The sequence below is a fragment of the Peromyscus leucopus genome, chromosome 7 (genome assembly GCF_004664715.2).
Source record: "Peromyscus leucopus breed LL Stock chromosome 7, UCI_PerLeu_2.1, whole genome shotgun sequence".
Classification (NCBI taxonomy): Eukaryota; Metazoa; Chordata; class Mammalia; order Rodentia; family Cricetidae; genus Peromyscus; species Peromyscus leucopus.
The window spans coordinates 90,898,744-90,923,962 of NC_051069.1; the positions used below are offsets into that span (position 1 = coordinate 90,898,744).

Below are 25,219 nucleotides of genomic sequence, written 5' to 3' on the forward strand. Positions count from 1 at the left end.
GCTATCACAGATACCCGACTTAGGGCAGTTAAGAAGTCTTTGTATTTACAGTTTCCTAAGAGGACATCAGCATGGATCCTTGTGTGTATGAAACTCAATGAAAGCCATACTAGTATCCTGAGTATCTATTGAGTTCCCTCTCATAAATTGTCCAATGTGAATAATGGAAAGAATTATGACTGGGGCCCAGAAGAGTTCTGACATGACCTTGGTCAAGCTGGGCCTTTGTTTCCCCATTTGTAAAATGGGGATGATGATGTTTAGCTTTTAATGCTCTAGTGAGAGACACACAAGTATTTCCTCTGTTGTAGAGCCTGAGACAAGACCCATGCTCAACAGGCAGGCCTCCTTCCTCCTGCATTTCCAGAATCTAAAGAGATGGAGTGACCCATTCCAGTAAACAGAAAACTCCAGAGGCCTTTAGGGATGGTAATGAGAGCTGGGCTACCAAGAGGACCTTGATGGCATCAGCTCTGCCACACGTTGATGCTCCCTTCTCTCCCCACCTTTCTCTGTCCTCTTCCTCCACTTCTTGGATCTTCCAGGCCGCTCTGCCTAGGGAGGGCTTCTCTCTGAACTGATTCCTTCCCACGAAGAGACAAGTACATCTCTGCTCCAATCCAAACATTCTTCAGAACAACTTTTAATCCAAAGCAATTGTCTGAGGAGCTACAGGTGCAGAGGGAAGTGGGGGGTAGGGAGGCTGATCTCAGTGCCTTGGGAGGGAATGGGGAAGGTGAGTGGTCCTAGTTTGGTTGGCTGTGGCTGCTTTCCTGGAGCCTAGATCTGAGGCAAGGGTACAGAGGTTGATGGGAAACCGTCAAGAGTACAACCCCTACAGGACTCTTGTTTCTGTCCATCTCCAGCAACCATCTGCTACTCAAACTCCCATGAACCACCCCAGCACTTCTGAGAAGGACGCAAACCTCCTGTGAGGTAACTGGGCATAAATTTCTTAAGAGCAAAAGCAGGCTATTTTAAAATTGAAAGGTCTCCGCTGTAACTTAGATCTGTGTCTCTGCTGAATGAGGCAAGATGGAAACAGAAAGCATTTTGGTGAACGCAAGCCTCTCCAAGGAGAGGCTGGAGTGGTCCTGCCCACAAATGGCATAAGATTATACTCTACCACTTTAAATGTCACATTGAATAAAATCACAGGCATTCCTGGAAAGTGTGCAGGCAACTTCCTGGCCTTAGGGAGCAAACTCCTTTGCAAAGGAAATGAAAGAAAACTATGTATATATTGCTTAGTGCCCAGCACCACTCCACACACCCCATCAGCTTAGCTCAGCTCACCACACCAACAATAATTGACCATGGAAACTGGAAGAGACCAGGAACCCGCATCCCGGGTGTGTAGAGTCTAACCCTATATCTGATTGTACCTACTATGTTGAGTTATTCCTCCTGCATAGAAACACAGAGAGTAGCCTGGAGCCTACGGTGCCGTGATACGGTTTACAGGGACTCATACTGAGTTATGGCTCATTCATAGCAACACAGAGGCAACCTGGAGCCTACAGTGTGGTGACATGGTAAATAAGGACCAGGAGTCACAGGACATAAAGGCTAGCTACCGTTCAGAAGGACAAAATCAGAAGTGGAGTGTTTGCCAATTGAGGTACACTTTGTACCCCAGACAAATCCTCAACTCTGGGAAGAAGGCAGAGAGAATTTAAGGGGGTCTCTCTACTTCATTCCCATCATCCTCTATTTCAACACTGCCTTCTACTTTGTATAATTAGCCAACACTGTGGACAACAGTCTAGGAATAGCCTCTCGGTGGGTAGGGCCAAGCATTGACTTCCCCACTTGCTTTTGCCCACAACTGTGACAAACTAAGGTTAGGAAAAGTATACTTGAGAAAGACTGGGTCCAGGTCTGTGGAAACAGCTGCCCCAGACCTCTAGTGTCACCGCTCCCAGGCACACTGACATTAGCATGGGAGCTTTCCCCACCCAGGAATCCACAGAGAATAAGACACTATAATCTTCCAACTTCAAACCAGACTTCCACCCTGCGGCACAGAAGTAATCCTCCTTTACACAGGAGAAGATCCACTTCCTTACTCTCTCCAGGTCTTCAACCTGATAGATGAGGGCAATGCCCAGAGCTGACCTTCCAGCCCTGGTTCCCAGGCCTTTGAAAGCAGCCTAGACTGCACCTTCAGCCCTCCTGAGGTTAGTTCTGCAATCCACTCTGAGGAACTCCAGCCTTCTCTTGCCTCTGCCATCCCATGAGTCTATCCATCACAGTAAACCTTCTAACAAGCAAACGGATAGCCCCAGTCTCTCTGGAGCAGCCTGCCCAATGCAAATCTTCCTTCTTTCATAAAGCTCGTCTGATTTCTGTTGTTGTTGTTGTTGTTGTTGTTGTTACACAGACGTGGGAATGGAGGTGCAAATACTCTGAGGCAAGAGGAAGCTCGGAAGTTTCCAGGAAAAGAAGAGGCAGCTGAGGCTGATGGGGACCTACTACAGGCATCTCTGACAAACATAAATAAATAAACCAAGAACTTGCTATTAGAGAGTCACTTGGGTACTAGTTTTTCTGACTGCTTGACTTTGCATGGAATAATCTGGATATATTTTACCTGCAATTAAGGACCCAGCCTCCATCCCTAAACTGAGCAGTCAGCTTCTGCTCTAAAGGGACAGTCTTTAAATGTTGGAAGGTAAGGAAAAAAAGGAATAGAGGGAGGGAGGGAGGGAGGGAGGGAGAGAGAGAGGGAGGGAGGGAGGGAGGGAAAGAGGAAAGAGAAAAAGAAGAGAGGGAGGGATATAGGTGCTTCACATATGTGTGCAATAAATCAATAACAGAGTTATACTAATCAATCCCACAAAAGAAAGTGTACCCAAACAGACCACCCAAGGTCTCCTATCCACAGAGGAAAGATCTGGCATTCTGTCCAACATGAAAAGCAATACATAGAAGGGCTGTTGGTCATAGCAGTCAGCAGGAGTATAAACTGAGGCAGTAACTGAATGCCAAAGCAATCTGCAGTGAGGCCCACAGGGGATCTGAACTTGAGTCCGTCTGACTCCCACACTCTGCCAAAGTGTGTGTGTGAGAAGAGACATCCTGTTCTCCCCACTGAGGAAGCAGAACACAGAGCCAGGAACACAGGCTGTGACTCCATCACTTACCTTCGACACTTGCATAACCTTCCTGTGACTCAATTTCCACCCGTATGTGTGCTGATGAATGGATGTGACACAAGCGTCCGTGGATGGGAGTGGTAGGCTATGCTGTTCACTCTACTACACTACTGACTTTTTTTTTCACTTTGGGAAATATTCATAATAAATTGGGAAACAGCAAAATGTCCTGAGGTCAAAGCTGATATATGACCCCATCAAAAAAAGAAAAGAAAAAAAAAAAGTCCCTGGCATCAAAATAGCAGAATAAAAATAGCTACATCAAACAGCTGTGCCAACCTTCTCAGTGTGTCAGGGGAATATAAATTGGTTTAGCCTTTTTGGAGGGCAGCTGGCAACATCCATCAGACTTTTAAACAAGCCAAGTTTTCCCTTAAACTTTCTATTTTAAAATGATATTGATCACACAGGAAAGTTACAAGACTCAATCTCCCAAATGCCTTCTACCCTGATTCCACCAATTCCCAACATTATTTTTCACATCCGTTTGTCCGTTCTTCCTCTTTCCACATACTTTAGCAAATACAATATATCATAATACATATGTTTTTTGCATTGTGCATAGTGTATATTACGTACACATTTGCTTTCCTTCATGACTCCTCCAAGAGCTGGTTGAGTACATCATGGTCTTTTGCTGACTAATTCTTAAATTGCTTTCCTCAGAAAAAGAATATTCTCCCATTTGACCACAATGCTATTACCAAATTTGGAGAATTGAATATTTTTGTTATAATTATTTCATCTAATTAGATACTCTATTTTAATTTTAGAAGCTCAGATTTCAACTCTGTCAATTGTCCAAGTGTGCACTAGAATAAAATTTTCCTAGCTCAAGATCACATATTTATAATGTATTACAGTCACTTGTCATATCACTTTGGTCATCTTTAATATGGAACATTTCTTGAAAAATAATATATATATTATATATATGGTTCTTTGAGACAGGGTTTCTCTGTGTAGTTTTGCGTCTTTTCCTGGAACTCACTCTGTAGCCCAGGCTGACCCTCGAACTCACAGAGATCCGCCTGCCTCTGCCTCCCGAGTGCTGGGATTAAAGGCATGCACCACCACTGCTCGGCTAATAATATATTTTTTTTAAGTCTGACCTGAGTTTGACAAGCTGCTAAAAGCATTTCTCTGGTCTTTGCCCTGGAGCACCTGAGCCAGGCACCTAGAATTTCAGTTGTTATGAGGTGGGAGGAGCTTGAGTCTGAATTTCTACCACACTCCCAAGGGAATGCCACATCCTGTTTTCCCAGCACACACTTATGGGGCAGCCAAGAAAGAACTTTGTGCAAAGCTGACCTAGACCCTTGCAAGAAGCCTCTTGCTTTCCTTTGGATGAAGCCTGTAGGCCATGGCATCTGGAAGTCAGGATGCATCAAGCATGCTGAGCTGTACCTCACAAGAACACCCCTCAGACTCTCCGTTGCCAGAAGTCCAAGACAGAGGGAGAACTGTCACTGAAGTGGGCTTCTCTGCCGACTCCGCCTCCCAGATGATCTCTGCTTTAGACAGCAAAGCCCTTCAAGAAGGAAGTTTCTGTGCCCTGCCTCTTCTATTGGCACAAACCCACTATCTCCTCCAAGAAGCTGTCTGGTTACCCTCGCCCACTCTAACATCTCTGCCCTCAAACATCCGGCATGACTAAGCACCAGGCCTCCCCACCAGGAGCTCACTTGAACCACTGCTATCCCAGACAGCTGCCCCTTCCCTGTGCCACTGTTCCTGCTCTTCCTCACGCCTCTTACCCACAGGCTCCCCCTCATAAGAGGTCTCCTCAATGGTGAGTCCATGATCTGATCCACCTCCAGGCCTTTCATACTCCGTCACGTGGCTGTCCATCTAATCTCCACAACCAGCTCTCCGAGGTCCCTTGCTGCCCCTGTTTTTGATGGCTGAGTCCCCTATTCTATCACCATAGAAACACTAGCATCAGCCTTTGCCTGTGGGATCCTGGGCAATGTGACAAGGACCCAATTCGCCCACCAATATTTTACCAGACACCTCTCTATGCCAAGTCCCAGGCTTGATTTGGGGGGACTCAAAAAATACCAGACACCGGGGACTAGGCAGATGGCTCAGCAGTTAAAGTCTTGCCAGGTGAACAAGAGGAGCAGAGTTCAGATTCCCAGAACCAGTGTAAATGCCAGGTGGGCATGGCAGCTAGCCCGCATATTCCAGTCTTGGAGGGAGGAGAATGCATTCCTGGAACAAACTGTCCAGTGAGGTGAAGAGCTACCAGCAAGGTCTGAGTTCACCTGAGAGACGCTGCTCTCAATGAATAACGTGGAAAGTAATCAAGATTCTAGACATCTGCCTCGGGCCTCCACCCGACCCCCCAAAACACACACACACACACACACACACACACACACACACACACACACACACACGACTGTATGCCATACATATGAAAATAAGAAAGCAAAAATAAATACATAAATTTCAGACAGCAGAGGCTTCTGTCATGCTCAGAGCCAGGAGTGTCACAGTCCCAGCCACATACTTATAAGTGGTGACAAAGAGCCCAGGTAAGCATACAGTCTTTGCTAACACATATTACCTCTGCATCCCTACTACATGTCCCCTCCTCTACAATTGCCATGATCACCAAACATCATCCAAGTAACAGCAGACATGGGCGAAGCCTCTTCACTGCTGGAGAGTGTGGAGCCCTATGTCCATCTTGTGAAACTCAAGAGCGAACCAAGGGTGACACCATGACTCTAGTGCATGGCAAGCCAGAACAGCTGGCAGCGCCCAGGAGGCCAAGAGGCCAAGAGAAAGGTGTTGAGTATCCTGGGGCATCCAATGCCCTGTCAAATGGGCCCAGTGGCGAGAGAGTCTGGGGGTGCGCTGGGAGCGGGGGGCTTCAGGTGCAGCATCTGACCTCCCTTCACAGGACACCCTGTGAAGAGGAACCGTGCCTTTCTCCACTAAAAGGAAGCCTCTCGAGGGGCAGGGAACATGGTTCAGTCAATGAAGTGTCTGCAGCATAAACATGAACAGCTGAGTATAGATCTTTGACATCTGTGTAAAGAGCCTGGGGCAGTCACATGCGTCTGTAACTCTTGCACTGAGGGTGGAGATGGGGAGACAGTCAGATTCATGGGGCTCACTGGCCAGCTAGTCTAGGCATTTGGTGAACTCGGGGTTCAGTGAGAGATCCCATCTCAAAAATATAAAGTGGGGAGTGATAATGAGAGGTTCCCAATGTCAACCTCCAGCTTCCACACGTACCTTCGCACAACTGCATGCACACCTGCACACACACGTACACACCACACAAAGAAGGAAGGGAGGGAGGGAGGGAGGAGGGAGGGAGGGAGGAAGGAAGGAATGAAAGAAGGAAAGAAGGAAGGAAGGCAAGGCCCAAATCAAAAACAGCTGAAATAGAAAGACCCTATAAAGCTCTCCAGCCACCTCCCGCACCCACCACCATGCAGGTGGAGTTACCCTGCAGTGTGCCTGTTTCACACACCCAGGAATACAGTAGAGAAAAGGTTGAAACTGGGGGTGACACGTGACACAGGGGCATAAACAGAGAAATACAATCCCAGGTAATCTCCACTGTGGATGCCTGCTGAGCATCACACACTCCCATGACAGAAGCCCACTTCTTAAGTCCTGACTGTCCTCCTCAACCTGGGTATGTACATCTTCCCCAATAACTGACAACCCATCCCAAACTCACTCCTAGGAACGAAACCCAGAAGATATAGTACATAGTCTATAGAGAGACACTTATGGTCTCCTAAGTCCATGGAGCAATGGTACTCCACATACAGTGGGTGGGGGGAGTCATTCTGATGCCTCCAAAAACAGTCATCCATGTGGAAAAGGTACCCATGATGGACATCTGAACTACAGAGCGTGAACATAAGATCTGAACATCTATCTCACAAAATAATGTCTATGAATAGAGATAAGCACACAACAACCCCATCACCAGCCACTAGGCAAATGAGACTGGAAACCAACAATGTCACACCATCACCAACCCACCAGAGTGACTACATTTCAAAGACTGACAATAGCAATTTTTTGGGGGGATGAGGAGCAACTGGAGTCTCACACACTGCTGGTGTGTGCACAATGGCACAGTCACCGTGGGACACAGATTGACAGTCTCTTACAAAGTTAAACATCCATTTGCCATAGTATTCAAGATTTCTACTTTCCAGTATTTATCCAGGAGAAATAAACACATAGTTTCCCTTCTGTATCTCATGGGCATGTACTTGTTCGTGGCAGCTTTACTGAAAAGCAGCTAAAACCCAGGAACTAGACACAAATGTCTCTCCACCGACAAGTAGATGAAGCAGTTTAGATACATGTCTGCAATGGAATAGTACTCAGCAATACAAAGGATTGATGCAGCACCATAAAAGAATCTCAGCTACATCTGCTAAGGGAAAAAAGCCAAACAAAACAGAAAGTACCATGTTATATGAGCTTCTGGAAAAAAACAGAACAACAGAGTGAGAAACCAGATCAGTGGTTGCCAGAGGCCAATGATGAAGAAGAGAAAATGGTAATAACAAAACTGAGTGGCTGTGGGCATGTCCTATACAGTGTTTATGTGGTGGTGACATGTCAACCGTGGAACAGCACAGTGAAAACTGCATTGCCTGTGAATTATACCTGAAGAAAGCTTCTGTTTTCAAAGACTAGGTCTGGACTCAAGAAACTATTTTCACATCCTTAGTGTCAGGACTGACATTCAGCATGTGCATGCCAGTGTGATCAAGTATTACAACACAGGACCACTTGCACCTGGCCATCAGTTCCCACTGCCTGGGCCTCTGAGTTAGCCCCATGGTCCAGCTCTTCTCTGGGCCCCAGTATCTCTCAGATAGCTAAAGGGCTAATATCTGTTCCACAGAAACCTTGTGAGCCAGTTAGACTTGGCTCCACACCAAGTGATAGGAAAAGAAATGGTTTATAGCCCACTCTAACTCAGTTGAAGACAGGCTAAGCTACCCTCAGGTCCACTTCATTAGACAGTACATTCTCTGTGGGGAAGGAGCAGGATTCTCCACTGGGAAGAAAAGTAAAAACAGCTTGAGTTTCAGAATGGTTCTTGGCCTGCCAAAGGCCTCAGTGTGAAAATCGGTGTCCTGGCTATCTGTGGCATTAGCATTTCACAGCATGGAACACAAGAAAAACAGCTTTGAGGGATCAGAAGGGATGGGAAAAAAATCAATCAGAACAAGGCTGAGGAACACTGGTTTGTGTGCAAGAATCAAAGAATAAAAAGTGATGCACAGTCCCAGCCCTGACGGTAGGCATTCCCACTGGGGGCAACCACTTAGGCAACGGTCACCACTGTCCACATGGTGAGATGGTCAATAGGAAGCTCAGTGTGATGTGAAAGAATTACAGCCATACTGGTTCACAAGACCCTCCCTCACAGGGTATCCCTCCAGAGAAAGGCAGCTCCTCTCTCTCTTAGTTAAGCAGAGACATGAGTTTATCTGGTCCTATGGTTAGTGTCGTCAACTTGACAGGATCCAGAATCCTAAAGGATGGACCTCTTGGCATGCCCACGTGGGTACTATCTTGATTACATCATGGTGCTGGGGGGGGGGTGGACTCATCCACAGTAGGTGGGACCATTCCTGGCTGGGATGCTAGACATATAAATAAAGTTAAGTGAGCTAAGCAGTTGTATGTATACACTGCTCTCTACTTCTGAGGACATGTGACCAGATGTTTTAGGCTTCTGCCACATTGACTTCCACCTCATGATGAACTGTATCTTGAACTCTGAGCTAAAATAAACCATTGCTTCCTTATATTGCTTTTGTAAGGCACGTATTTTGTCACAGCAACAGAAATGTAGCTGAGATGCAGGGCATCAGCGCCTTCATTAAGCGAGGACTATGCATGAATGAAGAAGTCTTCAACCAGGCCAGCGCACTGGTATCCGCAGCAGGGGGACTAAAGGAAGCCCAGGCCGTCACCTCCCCTCCCCAGCATTGTATCTCTCTGTCCTTGTCTGGAGCCTGTGGTGGCAGAGGCACACACAGCATATCCGGTCGCTGTTTCCAGTGGGTGTTAAGTAATGAAGACAACTTCCAAATGAGAAGAAATTAAGCGCCGGAGCTGAGTCCCCGCTTTGTCAAGCTCAGCCGAGCCAGCGCCTCCTCGGAACGCTTGCTTTGTGCCTGATACATTATGACAAAGCCGTAATTGTTCTTTCAGTCTTTCCCCGATATTTCATAACAACATGAAGTGGGAGTCGCAAAGGTCAGTCGCACTGTAGAGCGAGCGCTGTTCTTATTGTCCTTTTCTGAATAGTGGCTTCCATTTGCCAGGCTGCTCCATGCCCATGAGCTTCGGCAGCCAGGCCTGCTGGTGTTTGAAAGATGCTGCACCACCTACTCCGGGCAGAATATGCTAATTTGCTGAGTGGTCTTGTACCACTGTCTAGCCACATCGTCTGCATAAATACAGACACGTACAAGCACGTGAGTACATGCACAGGAATGTACATACCCACAGACAGACACACACAGGCACATGTATATATGCACAGACATGCATACTCTCTCTCTCTCTCTCTCTCTCTTCTCCAAAGCAACCCACTCCAAAACCAGGAATGGAAATAATAGCAACTGCCAGGTTCACAGGAACCAGGAAACAGACACATCTCTCTTATTCCTGGGACAACACTCTTGTTTGGTAGGTAGTAAATCCTAAGACTTTCAGTGAAGAGCATCTCAGACTTAGGCTAGAACCTGACTCTAAGAAAAGATAGGGTGATGAATTAGTGGGTAAAAGTGTTTGCTGTGTAAGTGTGAGGACCTGAGTTCAAATCCCCAGCACTCATGTAAAAATCCTAGCATGGCTGCGAGTGCCAACTTTAACCTCAGTGCTTGGGGTCTGGGAACGGAAACAGAAGACTTGTTGGGGCAGACTAGCCACCAGCCCATCTGCAGGGTCAGTGAGAGACCCCTGTCTCAAGGGAATGAGGTGGAGAATGATAAAGCAGAGCGCAGCCAACGTCCTCCTCTGACCTCCTCTATACACGCACAGGTTCATGTGCCTGCACAACACAGACACATCAATCACACACAACACCACATATACACATTCTATTTGGAATTTATTCTGATAGTACTCCATAGATGGCGGTGGAGGCTCACCATCTGTAAGAACTTCGTAGCCACATCCAAAGCCCAAGGAGACTCCCTCAGGCATGTTTCAGGTATACACATCTCTTGAGCCTCCACTGACAGATCTGTATAATGGACTCAATTCCTGTCAACCCATTGACAGGATTCTCTTACTGTAGACATACCTTAGAGAACAGATTTGGGGAACCAGTGGATTATCTGGGTGTATCTGGATGCGCAAGTTATATAGGACTCTGCATGTTCAGATAAGGTTGGGGGTGAGGCCTGAGATGCTCTGGGGAGCTGTACCTGGAGTCTGGGCAGGGCTCTATTTGAGGAACTTGGGTACCACAAAAGAGAGGAAAAGAGCCCTAGCAGGCTGTGTCAGAGCAGCTTTGTACCTGATCCCTGGGGCATGATAGTTGCTAAGGAATTTTTGAGATGCAAATAAATTGGTAAATACTGTCTGCAAGATCCCAAAACAAGGAGAGGAGGGGATGCTCTCAACTAGTCAGGTGAGTGAAAGGAAAAGTACTTTCTCCTGATTGGAAAAGAAAACCACTGGTTTTCATGTGGAGAAGCAGCATTGTGCTACTGTGTTTTCAAAAAGAAAAAAAAAAAAAAAAAACTTCTTTTCCACTTGACTGGGAGTAGAGGAAATTTGGAACCAGGAGCAGGGAACCTGGAAAGTACAAAGATTCTCCCCTGATCGGCTCTAGGCAGATTTTAAATACTCGTTTTTCCATTGGGAAAGTGCCATTTAACGCATGAAAGACGTGGTCTAGACTGTGTGTAAGAGCACTTTGCTGTGCAAGCCTGAGGACCTGAGCTCAAGTCTCCAGGATCCACATTTTTTAAAGGGCACAGCTATGTGTGTAAAGACAGAAGGATCGCTGAAGCTCACCAGCCACCAACCTTGCTCCAGGATCAGTAGGGGATCCTGTCTCAATGGAATAAGGTGGACCGTAACAGAGCAAGAGAACACCCAATATCTTTAGCTGGCCTCTGTGCTACAGAGGTGCACACAGCTGCCACCACACATGCACATACACACACACACACACACACACACAGAGAGAGAGAGAGAGAGAGAGAGAGAGAGAGAGAGAGAGAGAGAGAGAGAGAGAGAGATGTGTTCTGCTAAGGACACTAAAGGCTTACCATGTTGTGCAAGTTTCAAAACCTAGAGAGAAGAAGAGTTTAAAAAATATGTTGAAAACTATGACCCACTACTCTGCTGGTGGGAACCAGAAAGCCTGGGTGTAGCTAAGCCATGATTGTCAGTGATCTAGGTGTGTGTTTCCTTCATCTTGCTTTGCACTGAGCACTCAACTCCCATGTGAGGTTAAGTTTAGGTGCACCTGTGTCTGCACTGGGACCCAGAGTGCTGCAGCAGGAAGGGAGTCATGGCTCCTCCCCAAGGCTTTTACAAACAGCTCTACTGTAAGGACACTCTTCGCTTAGAGTGAGGGGGGGGGGCGGTCACCAGAGTCTTTGCCATTAGCCCAGTGCCAATGTGCTCCACCTACTCACTGCTGAGTTTGATCAGTGTCCAGGAACAGAGAGAGCATCCTCACCGAGATAGACGCTGCCTGCCCAGCTGCCTCCAGCCTTCCATTCCTGGGTGTTAACGTTTCTATCACTTTTGCAACACAGCCAACCAGGCTATCTCAGCCCTCGCCAACACTTTCTGGACTCCACAGTACATATCCTTTTCCTTAGTGTGCATATGATGGCTCTTGCTCCATTATCCAGTCACCCAGGAACACAGAATGAGTGTGGCAAGTGGCTGCCAGTCTTCACTCATTTCTGCTTCTACTAGTAACTGTATGCAGACATTTTTGTGAGGAACCTGCTCTTTCATGCCTCAAGCCAAGCAGCTGAGGCGACTCCAGAGGTAATTGCCCCACCCTGACTACCTCTAGGTCATGTGGTCTAAGCCTGGCCAGTGACGGTATTTCATCCTCCTGTGACAAAGCCTGGTTCACTGAGAGACTTGGGCCCCCATGGAAGCCAACAGGACAAAAAAATCAGGGGGTGTTTCACAGATCTTCTGGGGGCAGGAGGTTACGAATTTATATTCCTGTTGCTAGGTCAAGAGGCCATGAGTTTGAGAGTGCCAACAGCCACACGACCATCACACAGGAGAGCAGCCAGAGGATGGCGTCAACAAAAATGACTGCAATTTTTCTCCGTTAGCTCCACTATATCCACTCCATACTTTTCTATGCCTTAGATGATCAACCTCCACGGACTAAATCAACCAGACTCCAATATCCTCTGCCCGTGTGTGTGTGTGTGTGTGTGTGTGTGTGTGTGTGTGTGTGTGTGTGTGTGTGTGTAAAGCAGAGAATATTAGGTGTCTTACTAAACTGCTCTCCTCTTTAATCTTTGAGACGAGGTCTCTCACTGAACCTGGAGCTCACTGATTGGAGCTTCACTAACTAGCTAGGGAAGACCCATGGATCCATCTATCTCCAGCTCTCCAGCTCTGGGGTACAGATGTGGGCTCCTGCAGCTGTCTTTTACACAGTGCTGGGTATCTAAACTCAGGTCCTTGCGCTGTGCAGTGAGCACTTTACCAAGCGAGGCATCTGCCCACACTGCTCCTGCCTTCTTCTCCATTGATCGGAATGAGGGGCTGGTAGAGACAGGGTGGAGAAAGAATGGAAAGAAGACAGCCCGAGACCCTCTCTGAGCAGTCTGGGCAACAGCTACATTCCTAGCTGTGTCTGGCCATTCTCAGGAGTTCCTTCCATGGAACACTCTGGTCAGATCCTGATAACCCTGGGGTACACGATGACCCGGCCCTGCTGTGATCTGGCTCCGCCCCATCCTCATTGGGTCCCTGTACTCTCTGCCTATCTCTGTAAAGAGTTTCTTTCCTAAGTTGACCCTTTGACACAACTCTCTGTTTAATGTCAGGACTCTGGCTTATAAAGACAAGAACCAAGGAATAAAGGCAGCCTGGCTCCAGAGATCATGTTGTCCCTGAGAATAGTCATGACTTCAATCTCAAATGATCTAGCAATGACAAGTGTCCCTATTCTGTTTTTCTGCAGCCTGAGATGAGCATCTGTCACTACAAAGAAAACATATGGCTGAAAGGTAAAGCCTAAAGCCTTTGGTGGGAAAATCTGGATGTCCACCTTCATGAGAAAGGGGATTGGAACAGCCTGGACCTCTCATTGTACCCACCCCCACCTCTGACAACATCCTGCCCCTCCTCCAAGAAAACTCATTCCCCCAACGCACATGGCCTGTCTCTATCTCACACATAAAGAGGCTTCCCCCACCTCTCTCTCTCTCTCTCTCTCTCTCTCTCTCTCTCTCTCTCTCTCTCTCTCTCTTTCTCACACACACACACACACACACACACACACACACACACACACACACACTCCTTCCTCAACCCTTTCTGAAGCATGTCACTCTCCTCGTCTCCCAGTGACAGGTGTGGAACTATCCACACATCCACCTGCATCCCTCCAGTGTCCTCTAAGAAGCAGCCTGTAGTTTTCGAGCCTCTGTCTCCCCCAGCAGTCCGCTGTTCAGTGAGCTCCTGGAAGGAAAGGCTGTGTTCTCGATCTCAGTATGTTTGGTTCTCAATATAGTGTTTCTCACACTGATGTTCAACAGATGTGCTCTGGGCAAACATTGATGAAACTGGTGACTGCTGGACCAACGCTTGCCCTGCATCTCACCCCCAAGTTGCCCCTTATAGAATATGGATTCTCCAATCTGGGATGGCTCAGCTCTTATGTGACACTCAGAGGACAGGCTGCTTCACCTACCACGTAAAGCAGCCTCTTCCACATTGGTTCAGCTGGACCAGACAGAATTCCAGTCAAATCAAAGCTTATCTCCCATGCATAGCATGCCTGCTTGCTATGGCTGCCCTTCAAACAGAAAGAAAGAGGGCCTCCTGCCTCCAACCTTAAGTTGACCAAGCCTGCTCTCAGTACTCACAATCACATCCTAGCTGTCCCCTTTATCTCTGTCCTGAAATTAGGCTGGGTGCTATTCATCTTCCTGGTGACCGACTGGGCCCCAGTAGCCTGAAGATGGAACACCCTCATTCTGCACAATGCCAGGTACACCATGGGAGGTTAGCAGATTTTTGTTAAATGTTGCATGAATGAAACACAGTATCTCCTCCATCATCCCAGCCTTCTCCTGCATCTCTCTCTAATTTTCTCTACCATTTTTCTTCTAGGGCTTCTAAGAAATTCCATTTACCAATTGTCACACAAGTCAATTCAAACTCAGTGTTTTTTAAGCAATGGTGACAATCATTTCATTCCTGAACCTGAAATTCACACGAAGCTCATGAAGAAGGTCTGTCCCTCTCCACTCAGGGAAAGCAGTGGTGGCCCAAAAGATGGAAGGGCTGCCATCTGAAGACTCATTTGTATCTAGCATCTGCAGCTGGTCACGGGCAGGACTAAGCCAGGGGTGTGCCTAGGACATCCCTGTGACTCCTCCGGGCCACCTAGGTTTCCTTACAACATGGCAAATGAGATGTGTGTGTGTGTGTGTGTGTGAGAGAGAGAGAGAGAGAGAGAGAGAGAGAGCGCTCTTTATGATCTTTTATGACCACAGCAGATGAATACAATATTCATGATTCAGTTTTAAACATTCCGTTGGCCTTTTCTTTCTTTCTCTTCATGAAACCAACTCTCATTATTTACCCACCTATGTAGCCTACGCTACAGCTATGAAGATAGCTGAGAGATAGTGCCTCCACCCTCAAGGCTTCATAGAGCTGTGTGGGATGAGCAGAGGGAGGCAGAGGGGGAAGCAATAGGACCCTGGGGCAAGGGATACTTTCAAGGAGAGGGGTCCACCAGGGTGAATCCAGAAGAATAGCTTAGGTTTAGCCTGGAAAAGATCAGTGAGGAACTCACCAAACACATCTGAAGCCCCAGAGGCACACCCCAGCGTGGGGTCAGATGATCTCTCGGGGGAAAAAAGAGCTGCAGATATTCAAAGCCTGTAATACCTGCCTTATGGGAGCTGGAAAGGGCAGTACTGGGGGACAGTGGGTGGTAAGGAAAGGAAGAGTCTGGGTGGTGAAGGGTCTTTCTTGGGTCCTGAAAGCACCAGGGAACCAACAAGGGACTCACACCCGTAGTATGACTATGTTGACACCAATTACCAAGTCATGGTCTGAGACACCCAGAGTATGTTCTCAGCAGGGACCCCTTGGCACTTCCTACAAACTTGATGAATTCTCTGGTGATGCTGACACCCCATTCTTTTCCTCCGGGCTTACTGATTACCCCTGTTTCTGTAGTGCACTCATCCTCAGAGATGGAGAAAGCCTGGAGGGGCTTCTAGTCCTGTGACAAGATCAGCAGACAGAGGGAGCAGCAGCCTAGATCAGGAGCAGAAACAGGTACAAGAGCACCTGGAACGAGGCCCCTCCCCTCTCCCCCAGCTCCCCTCCCAGCTCCGGCCTCCCTCAGCTTCAGTGAGAGAGACAAAGGCCAAGGCCTTATGCTGATGTGCTGGAGAAACGCAGAGGGGAGGCGGAGAACAATTAACTACAGCGCCCAGCTGTGGCTCTCTGATAAGGAAGGCAGCCTCTCTGCTGCCACTGCCCATCTTCCTGCTGGTCCTGTCCATAGCCATGACCCTCAGGGGACAAATCGCTGCCCAGAGAGTGAGATGCTGAGGGATTTCCCACATCCAGAGCTGAGGTTCTCCGTCCAGTGCCTCCCTTTGAAATCTGCAGCTGGCCAGCGGAAAGGGAGGTGTTGGGCAGTCAGGGAACTGCAGGGCCTAGGCTGAGACAGGCAGGGCAGGGACCTCGGGAAGAAACAGGCACCCATCTACCTCAGGCCCTGTTTCTGTTGGTGAGACCATGGACAAAGCCCCAGGAAACCTGCACAGTGTCACACACACACACACACACACACACACACACACACACACACACACACTCCGCCGCCACAGACCACCACTACCACCCCTGACTACTGAATTCCACGCTGCCTTTGAGCTCCTGAACTCAACAAAGACAAGACCCAGAGGACCTGTGGGCAAAAGAAACCAATCTGTAACCCCAGGGGTAAGGTGAGGTTCTTGGAAGGAGCATGCAAACAGGAGACATAAACCCGAGGTTGTTCTCCAGCCTACAGAACAGCTGGGGCTGCTCTCCACAGCGAGAAGAGACCCAACATCAGACCCAGAAAGAGTGGCCATCTGGGACCTTAAGTGGCATCGGGCAGGACAAGGGGCAAAAGGTTCATGGTTTAGAAGTAAAAGCTCCCGATTTTAATCCACACTAAAGCAATGATAAGTAGAAAGGGTTGAGAATTTGGCAAATCAGTTGGGCTCTTAGCTGAAGGCAGTTAACCTGTGCAGCAGGCCTTAGCTCCCTCACCCGTACCCCAGAACAGACGCCCAGATGCTGAGGGCAAATACATCCACACATGGGGCAAGTGTTCCGTGAGTGGGTGGGAGCGCAGTCCAGTTCTGCCTCTAGCACCACCAGGCTGGGTGGTTCCAGGACAGTCTGTCTCCTGCCTAAATCTTGTCTCTTCTTCTGCCTCCATTGCGTGGAGACTGCAGAGGAGGAGCACCTGCCGCCGCGTGCTCTCTCAGCTTTAGTAGCCCCTTAAGCAAACGGTGGAGTGTGTCTGTCTTTCCAGTGCAGGGACCTTGGAAGCTAGTGCTAAGGCCCCTGCTCTCCTCTGCTTGCCCACACCCCTCCTGACCACCCACCTCTGCCCATTTCTCTGCTCATTATCACCTCCACTAGGGGACAGAGAAGCGGAGCAAAGAGGTTAAATTCAAATCAGTCATTTTGTCACTTGCTGCCAGAAAGCAGGAGGGGAGAGATAAGAGACACAAGACCTCAGGTGCAATCTGCGGGCAGAAATGAGTCCTGGTAATTCTCGGGAAATCTCCTAGATGTTTTCACATTGGCCCAGTTCTGCCACCCGAGAACACTGGGGGAGCCCTTCTACCAGGGCCTCCTTAAGCAGTTGTTAATGGGGTTGTCTGCAGCTGCAGAGATTTCACCGGACCTGGGGAAACATCTGTGCGGGTGGGCAACAGAGAGAGAAGCAGGGCCTGCTCCTCCATCCCTTTTGTCCCCTTTCAAGAGTAGGCCACCCTGTTGCTCCAGTCACCAGCAGGGTCATTAGAGTCACGTGAAGGTCCCCTGGTCGTCGGCTGAGGGCATCTTTCCCTAACACTCCCATCCACACTTGCTAGAAAGTAAGAGAGCAGCGGAAGAAGATGCTCTGGGTGGGGGGTGGACCGCTACGGCAGAATGAGATGTGCCTGTGAGGGTGAATGCATGGCCAACCTGATTAGATTTGCTAAGGGGTTGATGAGACAATGGAGTGTGTCTGCTTCTCCAGAGAATATTAACTGATGGGGGAGCATCCACCCTGACTGCGGGTGGTGCTCTGGGCTGAGGGCACTGACCTGGGGAAAGGACAGGAGAGAGGAGAGGACAAGGCTAGCCCTCCTCAGAGCATCCTCTCCCTCCATCATGACATGGACCCCTCCACAAGCCTTCCTTCCCCTGAAGGTGAATGAGTCCTCCCAAACCATGAGAAAAATAAGTGTTTCCTGCTTTACATCATCTGTGTCAGCTGTTTTTGTCACAGCATCACGGAAAGTAACATAGGGACCCATTTGCTGGTCTGGGATGGAGATGAAAACTCACTAAAGAAATCAGAGACAAACACATCTAATGTAACTGAGAGGCACCTGGCAGATAATTCCCCCATGGTGCCGGTGGAGACCATGACACCATATTGCCTGCACTGCCTAAACTTGCAGCCAAGGTTCCTTGAGGATAGGGTCCCCATGGGAGTGCTGGGCCAGGGCCCTTCTTGACCCTTGACCAAGTTCCTTTTCCTTATTAGTCTAGGATACCTGGACTTTGAATGCCTGAGATAACCACAATGGAATTCTCAAATGCCTGTGAGGATCCACGCCCTAGCCTCAGTTCCCTGGGGTCACTTTGCCACTCCGAGGACTTCGTTTGAAATTATCAGTCTGCCCACCACTGCTTCAGCTGATGCCAGCTCTGTGTTTCTGCTCTTCTCTCCACATGGCCCTCCCTCCCAGTCTGACTCAACATTGAAGAAACCAAGGCATGGGAAAGGGGAGTGTGATCATGCATCTGACTGATTCCTCAGGCTTGGTTTTCAACGGAAAGTAGATTTCCATACACAAAGGACTCATTCACTGTCCTCTAGGCCTCCCTGGAAGATGTGTCCTTTACGACTTAGCCTTCAGAGATGTGACCAACAAATCAGCAAGATGATCCTAAAGCATCAGGGGTTTTGATGGTGCAGAAGTCCCTGAGCCAGCCACTCAGGCAGTAGCCCCCTTCAGCGCAGCTGAACACTAAGCCAAAGGCCCCACCTAGGACTGCAACCGAAATGGAATCTGCAGACAGAGGGAGGCATTTCACATGCAAAATTTTTCTTTTAAATATGAAATCTCTCCCAAGGCATTACTTTATTATTATAGTAATTTCCTCAGAAGGGCAGACATCCAATGCTCTGTTTCTCCACCATCTTTGGAGACAGGAAAATTTAATAGAAATATTCAGGTTCCTTAAGTGACTAGTACAGAAGAGGGAGAAATAAAAGGAATTTCTCCAAGGACATAGACTCCTGGAATCCAGGTGAGAGGTGTGCTCCAGATAGTCATGTGGTGACAGGTAAGGGCCTGGGCCATCTCCTTTGAGACATTGGTCTCTATGTGTCCAGAGGAGAGGCATAGGGGAGCTTTGGGGAGGCTAGTTCTTTTATCTTCAGTGTTGAATCATTTCACTCATCTCTTCTCTTCCGTGGAAACCTGGAATCCCCACTGGTCAGTGAAGAACCCAACAGCCACTGGCTGAGCTGGCCCCAAGCTTGTCCCGCCCATGAATGCAGGCCGAACCTCCTACATGCACACTCTATGCTTTGAGGTGGAATGAGGCAGTGTGGGTAAGAGTACAGACCCTACAACCTGACTGCCTTGCTGCTCAACCACTTACCAGGCACATATCTTTATTAAATTGTTTGTGTCTCAGGCTTCTCATCTATAAAATGGGACAGGTCTTGATAATAAAAAGACCTATTTGGTAGGGTTTGTAAAAACTGAGGGAGGGGTTGGGGGAGAATATCAGAATACTTCTCACCAGCAGTTTCAAAATCTACTGGCATCAGGCTGCCTGTCTCTCAACCATCGAGCATTTTGCTGAAACTGTAGATGCCCAAGCCATTCCAACTCAGTCAGTGCAGACTGAAGGAAAACCTGCCCAAATTTTAGATTGCACTCTAATGTGGACCTGTGTTTTCAGGAGGCATGTGCACCGGCATCTTCTAGGAAACCTACATGAAGTCCAAATGTCCAGAACTCATCCAAACCTTCTGAACTTGGAGCCAAGAACTTTCAGCAAGTTGCTGGGGCATACACAGGCTTCCAGACATCTTAGAATCCCTCCCTGCGGTGACTGTGCCTCTTTGGAGTTTCAAAATTGTCTCTCTTTCCCATGCAAGAATAACATGACTTTCTTGAGTCTTCATGCTGCAGAGAACTCTTTCAGACTAGTTTTTTCAACTTAATATACAAATGTCTTTTTAATCTCAGTAGTATCTCTTTTTAACATAGTACAGAATATATTCTCAGAATGGATACCACTGGCCCCAGCATCTAAGGCTGGAATGGGTAGACCTGAAATCTACGGGATAATGCAGGGCACTGAAGCCAGGTGGTCTGGGTGATAATCTCCAAGTGACAGAGTTAGGAACAAAAAGCCAGAGGCCATGCTCTGGCTTCATGGGTCCTGACTGGGATGAAAAGGCAGAGGCTGGGAGAAGCAAGGGTTTGTCGGGGTCCAGAAGCCTAGAGGGTGTCAGCAGCTTTCCCCATCCATCTCACTCCCCTCTGAAGGCCAACCCAGGAAGCCCAGCAAGCCTTTGCCTTGCTGCTTGTATCCCCCCACCCCCACCCCACAGAGCACACTGGCTTCAGGGAGACAGGCCAGAGGGAGGAGGGAGGAGGGAAGAGGAAGGAGGGAAGAGGGAGGAGGGAGGAACGGCTCTCCTTCAGTCTGCTTTTCCCACCGAAGGGCCAACCAGCTTCCTGCCTGGTGGCATGTAAATGAGAGCCCCTCCACCCCCACCCATCCCTTGCCCCCCTTCCATTACACATGGTAGAGAAGAGCCTGGAACACACCAGCTATTTCCCCCTCTCTCCCTCCCTCCCTTCTTTCTCTCTTGCCTTCCTTCCTTCACCCAGCCATAGGTCACATAAGGACCTGCCTTCCTTGGCCCACATCTCCCCATCTGGACCACACATGACAGACACGGCTCTTTTGCGCCCGCCCCAGCTTAAACTGAGAACCTGCCCGAAATCCAGCCCAGAGCTCTCAGGAAGAAGACAGACACACAAGTGGCTGAGATCACCAAGAACACTGCCTCCCCCGAGTAGAGTTTGGGGAGGGCCTGCGGTCTGTGTAGGCAGCTCATTGATCCACTCCTCTGAGAATTATTCTGTACTCATCACAAACCAAATGAGGCTGGCCCCAACCCAGGCAGGCAGGCAGGCAGGCGGGCAGGCGGGAAGGCGGCTCTGTGTGTGGAGAGGAGAAAATGAACCTGCCTGTTGTCATTCGAGAAAAAGAGGGAGCGAATGGTGTGTTCTACCCCTGCACGCTTAGCAGGGACAAGGCGCCGCTCGAATATTCTGCTGAATGTGGTATTTCTTTTAACCCTTACAGAGATTTTCAAACCACAGAATAAGGCTTTCCTGTCAAGCAACTGGCAAAGTCCCCCCCAACCCTACACCGAGAGGAGGCCACAGCTCGGAAGTGGATCCTGCCAGCAGGCCTGGGTCACACAGCCCTGTACACCAGGCTGAACGTACACAATGGCACCCGTGCGTAGCTCCATCGCGAAGGCAAAGGAGCTAGTGGGGGGAAAAGAAAAGTGTTTGGGGAGGAATGTGTCCTGGTGCCTGATTTGTTCCCACACACTGCTTTGCAAACTATTTCACCTACATATATGTCCCCTCCTTCATCTACTGAGACTCAAAGCCAAGAGCAGACTTCCTAAAGTGGACATCCATCTGCTCTCTGAGACCGAATCCTCGACCCTGCAGAGGCGCTAAGAGCGGTGGACCTGAGCAGCCTCAGACCGACAATGTGTCGCCAGCCACCCCAGCCGCACAGTCCTGTGGGCCACCCCCGCCTTGCAATTGCTCTTGCCTGGCTTTGTTGCGGGGTTATCTGTCCCTTTCTATTTCAACTGCTTCTGCACGTGTCTCCCGATGAGTCAACCTCAAGCCTACGCTGGGGCGCTGACCACACTCCATGCCAGTCTAAACCCTGCACAATCCAAAAGTCACACACACACACACACACACCACACACACACACACACGAAGATCGGCAGCCTGGCAGGGAAGCCGAGGGCAAACAAAAAGCCACCTTGAGGAAAGCGAGAGAAAGCTTTCTATATACATTAGTCCCTGCTCCTCTCATCACCATAACCACAGGTACCGGGCAGTGGTGGTAGTCTTTGCCATGGCTAAGACATCTTCGCTGCTGTGACCCGGTGGGGTGTGGGGGTATGCCCGCTTCTCTTGGAAAGAAGCAGTGCTTTCTGGAAGGGTCAGGGACACTGGACCAATATTGGTATGGAGTTTCAACTGAGCGAGTCAGTTCACCTGGAACCCGCTACCCGGCCGAGTCAGCCTGACAAGCGACCTCTCGGATGGAAACGCAGCAGGGGAAACCGGGAGCTGCGACCCTTCCACCCCGAGTGTCCGGGTGGAGTCCGCCTGGCAAGCGACCTCCATCCATCGGGTAGTGGGGCTTCGAGCAGAAGTGATGACGGAACCTCACCCCAGAGTTGCTCCCTTCCAGCTAACTAACTCTGCTCCCCTGCTGAGATGCCCCCCCAGGAGGTGGCGGGCACCACAGCTCAGCTGGGAAGATTGGGGGCGGGGAAGGGGGCGGGAGGCGGGGAGGCGAGCAGGGATTTCCCACTGGGATTCGCGAGCGCCTTGAGTGCCTGAGCTCCAGGGTGCGCCCCGCAAGGGGTCCGCTGAGCGGGTTTGGCTGGACACCAGCCGGAGGCACAACCACGCTGAGCCAGCAGGGATGGTGTCGCTGCTAGTGGGCTCACAAACCATGCAGTCTCTTCTCTTGGAGATGAGTTTAGGCAGGATCGGCACTCATCCCAGCCCACCCCTGCTCCAAAGCTCAGAAGGCGAGAAATGTGTCCACCTCGCTCTTGCTGCCTCTGGAAGATTGTAGCCCGCAGGTTCTCAGACTGATCCCCCAGGGTGCGGTCACTGGACTTGGCCCCCCTTGCTTGCCAGCCACTTGCAGGGTACCGGCTCGAAGCTTCTCTGATCCCCCGCGCAGCTCTAGCCTGCCGAGCCTAGAGTCCCGAGCATCAGACTGCGAGCGAGCTGGGAAAGGGAGGCGGCGCGCCACCGCTCGCCAGCGCATCCAGGCCGGGTAATGAAAGAGCCGAAGGTGCCGACTCTAGGAGCCCCGTGGCCCGAGGTATCCCTTCCCAGACCAGCTTCTCCTGGAGCTAAGGAGCTTGCACCGCAATGCAGCGGGCTCCGAGCTCTCCGAGTCGGAGATGTCCGGGGATCGTGGTGTCTGCGAGCACCGGGGCACGGAGCATGGAGACTCTGCGAAGCAGCCGCGGGTGCCCAGGGTCGGTCCGGGGCATACCTGTGGGTACCGCCCCAGCCCGGTGCCCCGTCTCCTCCCAGGTTCTGGGACATCCTTGCCCTCAGGCACCAGGATGCCTGACTACACCGAGCAACCAAAGGAGCCCCGAGAAGCGTGCGACACCCGGGAACTGGCAGCTGGCAGCCACCAAGTTGCGCCACGAAGGGTACGTTACCTTCCATCGCGGCCACTGCAGATGCCAGGAGGAGCAGCAGCAGGCAATCCAGGGCCATCGCCGGCCAGCGGCCCCCAGGCCGAGCCCGAGCCGAGACGCGCCGCGTCCCGGGGCGCCGCTGCGCTCCCGGCGGGTGGCTTCTCCGTGTCCTTTCTGGCTCTGGCCGGGACCGGACTCCCCGGAGCGCGGCGTGGGCGTGGGCGGGAGTGTGCGCGCGTGGGGCGGTGCGGGCGCGCGTGGATGTGGGTGTGCATGTGTATGTGTGTGTTTATGGGAGAGGTGGGTGTGTGCGTGCGTGTGTGAGAGAGGGTGAGGGAGAGCGAGCCTGGGAGAGCGCGTGAGAGCGTGTGCGTCCTGGTGTCACATTGCGAGCTACAGCGGAGCCTACGGGAGGACAGAGCGGGCCAGACTGACGGGGGAGGGAGCGGGATCCCCCACCATCAGCTCTCTCTCCACCCCTAACACCTCCTGTCCAATCAAGGAATCAAACCTGCAAAATTCCCTCATCCAATCAGGCGCGAGCACCTCCTTACACTGGCATTGTTAGTTTAAGAAAAACTTTTGCTTGCAAGGCTGTGCGGGAGGGTTGGGAAGGCGCTAGGAGGGGACCGCGCTCCCCCTCGTGGTGATATTGAAGAACTGCATCCTCGCACCCTAGCTCCCCAGGCTGGAAGGGAGAGGGCTCAGCCAAGAAGTCAATTGAGGTCCCTTAACTTTTACAGCCAAGGCAGAGCTACTCCTGACTACTCCTAAGCCGCTTGCCTCCTCTCAATAGCATTTTGCTAATCAGTTTTGTTTATTGTTGAGTTTTGTCTGGTTTTGTTCACTCAGAAATTCCCGGTGCTGTTTTAATAGTTCGCTCTTGCCGTGCTTCTGTGGAGTGAGTGAGTGAATGTGTTTTCCAGCCTTTGTGGCTGCCACTCAGGGGTAGCCAGGACGCCTGGTGAGCTTCCTATCATATCCCCACCTGCATGTCTCCAGAAGGCTCTTCCCAGATGGGTCTCTGAGCATCCACTGTAGGGATGAGTCTTCCCAAAAGAGTCTTGGTGTGAAAATCTGGGGTTTCAGGGCTATCTATGAAGAAACAGCAGGCAGTCTGACAACTCGAGGGTCCCCAGAGTACGGAGCCAGAGAAAGACATCTTGTAGACCAGGACTGGAGGTGGGTGGGAAGGACTGGGTTCTGCAGCCACAGGAGACCAGGGTTCCTGAAATGGGAGTGATTCTCCCACGGTCAGCCCTCAGGATAGTGCTTTGTTCTGTTGATAGGGTCAGACTGTTTCAGAGAAGACACTGGCCTTGAGGCTTGCCAAAGGTTGTATAGTAGAAGGTTCTTGCCTCCTCCCTTACCCTCAGACTTCCTACAGAGTTAGGGATGCCCCTGGATGTTGTTCGAATCTTAGATGGTCTTTTAATAAAAATAAAATAAATAAAAAACCAAAACAAGATATCAGGGTGAAAGCTGAAAGATCCAAGAAGCAGAACAGCCAGCCACTAGTTCTTATCTCTACGATATCCTTGGCCTAATGAGAGTGAGTTCCTGTTTCCTCACGCCTTATATACCTTTCTCTGCCCTGCCATATTACTTCCTGGGATTAAAGGTGTGTGTACTTTCCAAGCAAAGGCATAAGATCCCAAGTGCTGGGATTAAAGGTGTGTGCCACCACTGCCTGGCTCTATGGCTAATCTAGTAGCTGGCTCTGTCCTCTGATCCTCAGGCAACTTTATTGGGATACACAATATATCACCACATCTGGATGACTCACCTGGGAAGGGCTTCAGATGTCTCCCCAAACCTTTTTCAGGAGTTGTTAAGAGGTTAACAATTTGGCAACTCTCTTTTGGGGACCTTTTGGGAACATCAGTTTCCCACTCTGTCTTTTTACAGGAACTGCTTCCCCTTCCCCTCAAACTCAGCCACACTCATGTCTCCTGATTCTGACAGTTCGTTCTTTGTTTCCCAGGCTGCCTGTGTCTTCACCTACCCTCCAGCCAGCCAGCCTCAGAACCTGAAAGATGCCAATGATCCCCACTTCTTCATCCTC

The 25,219-nt window shown here is 49.9% G+C and overlaps 1 protein-coding gene across 1 annotated transcript in view; it reads right to left on the minus strand.

Moving 5' to 3' along the window:
* Positions 1-23,712, minus strand: part of Ephb1 (EPH receptor B1) — a 448,050-nt gene extending 424,338 nt beyond the window's left edge. The window contains exon 1 of the mRNA XM_028869941.2: positions 23,176-23,712. Coding sequence (XP_028725774.1) covers positions 23,176-23,233 — 58 coding nt within the window. The 5' untranslated portion in view covers positions 23,234-23,712. The remainder of the gene's footprint in view (positions 1-23,175) is intronic.
* Between the last annotated feature and the right edge of the window lie 1,507 nt (positions 23,713-25,219).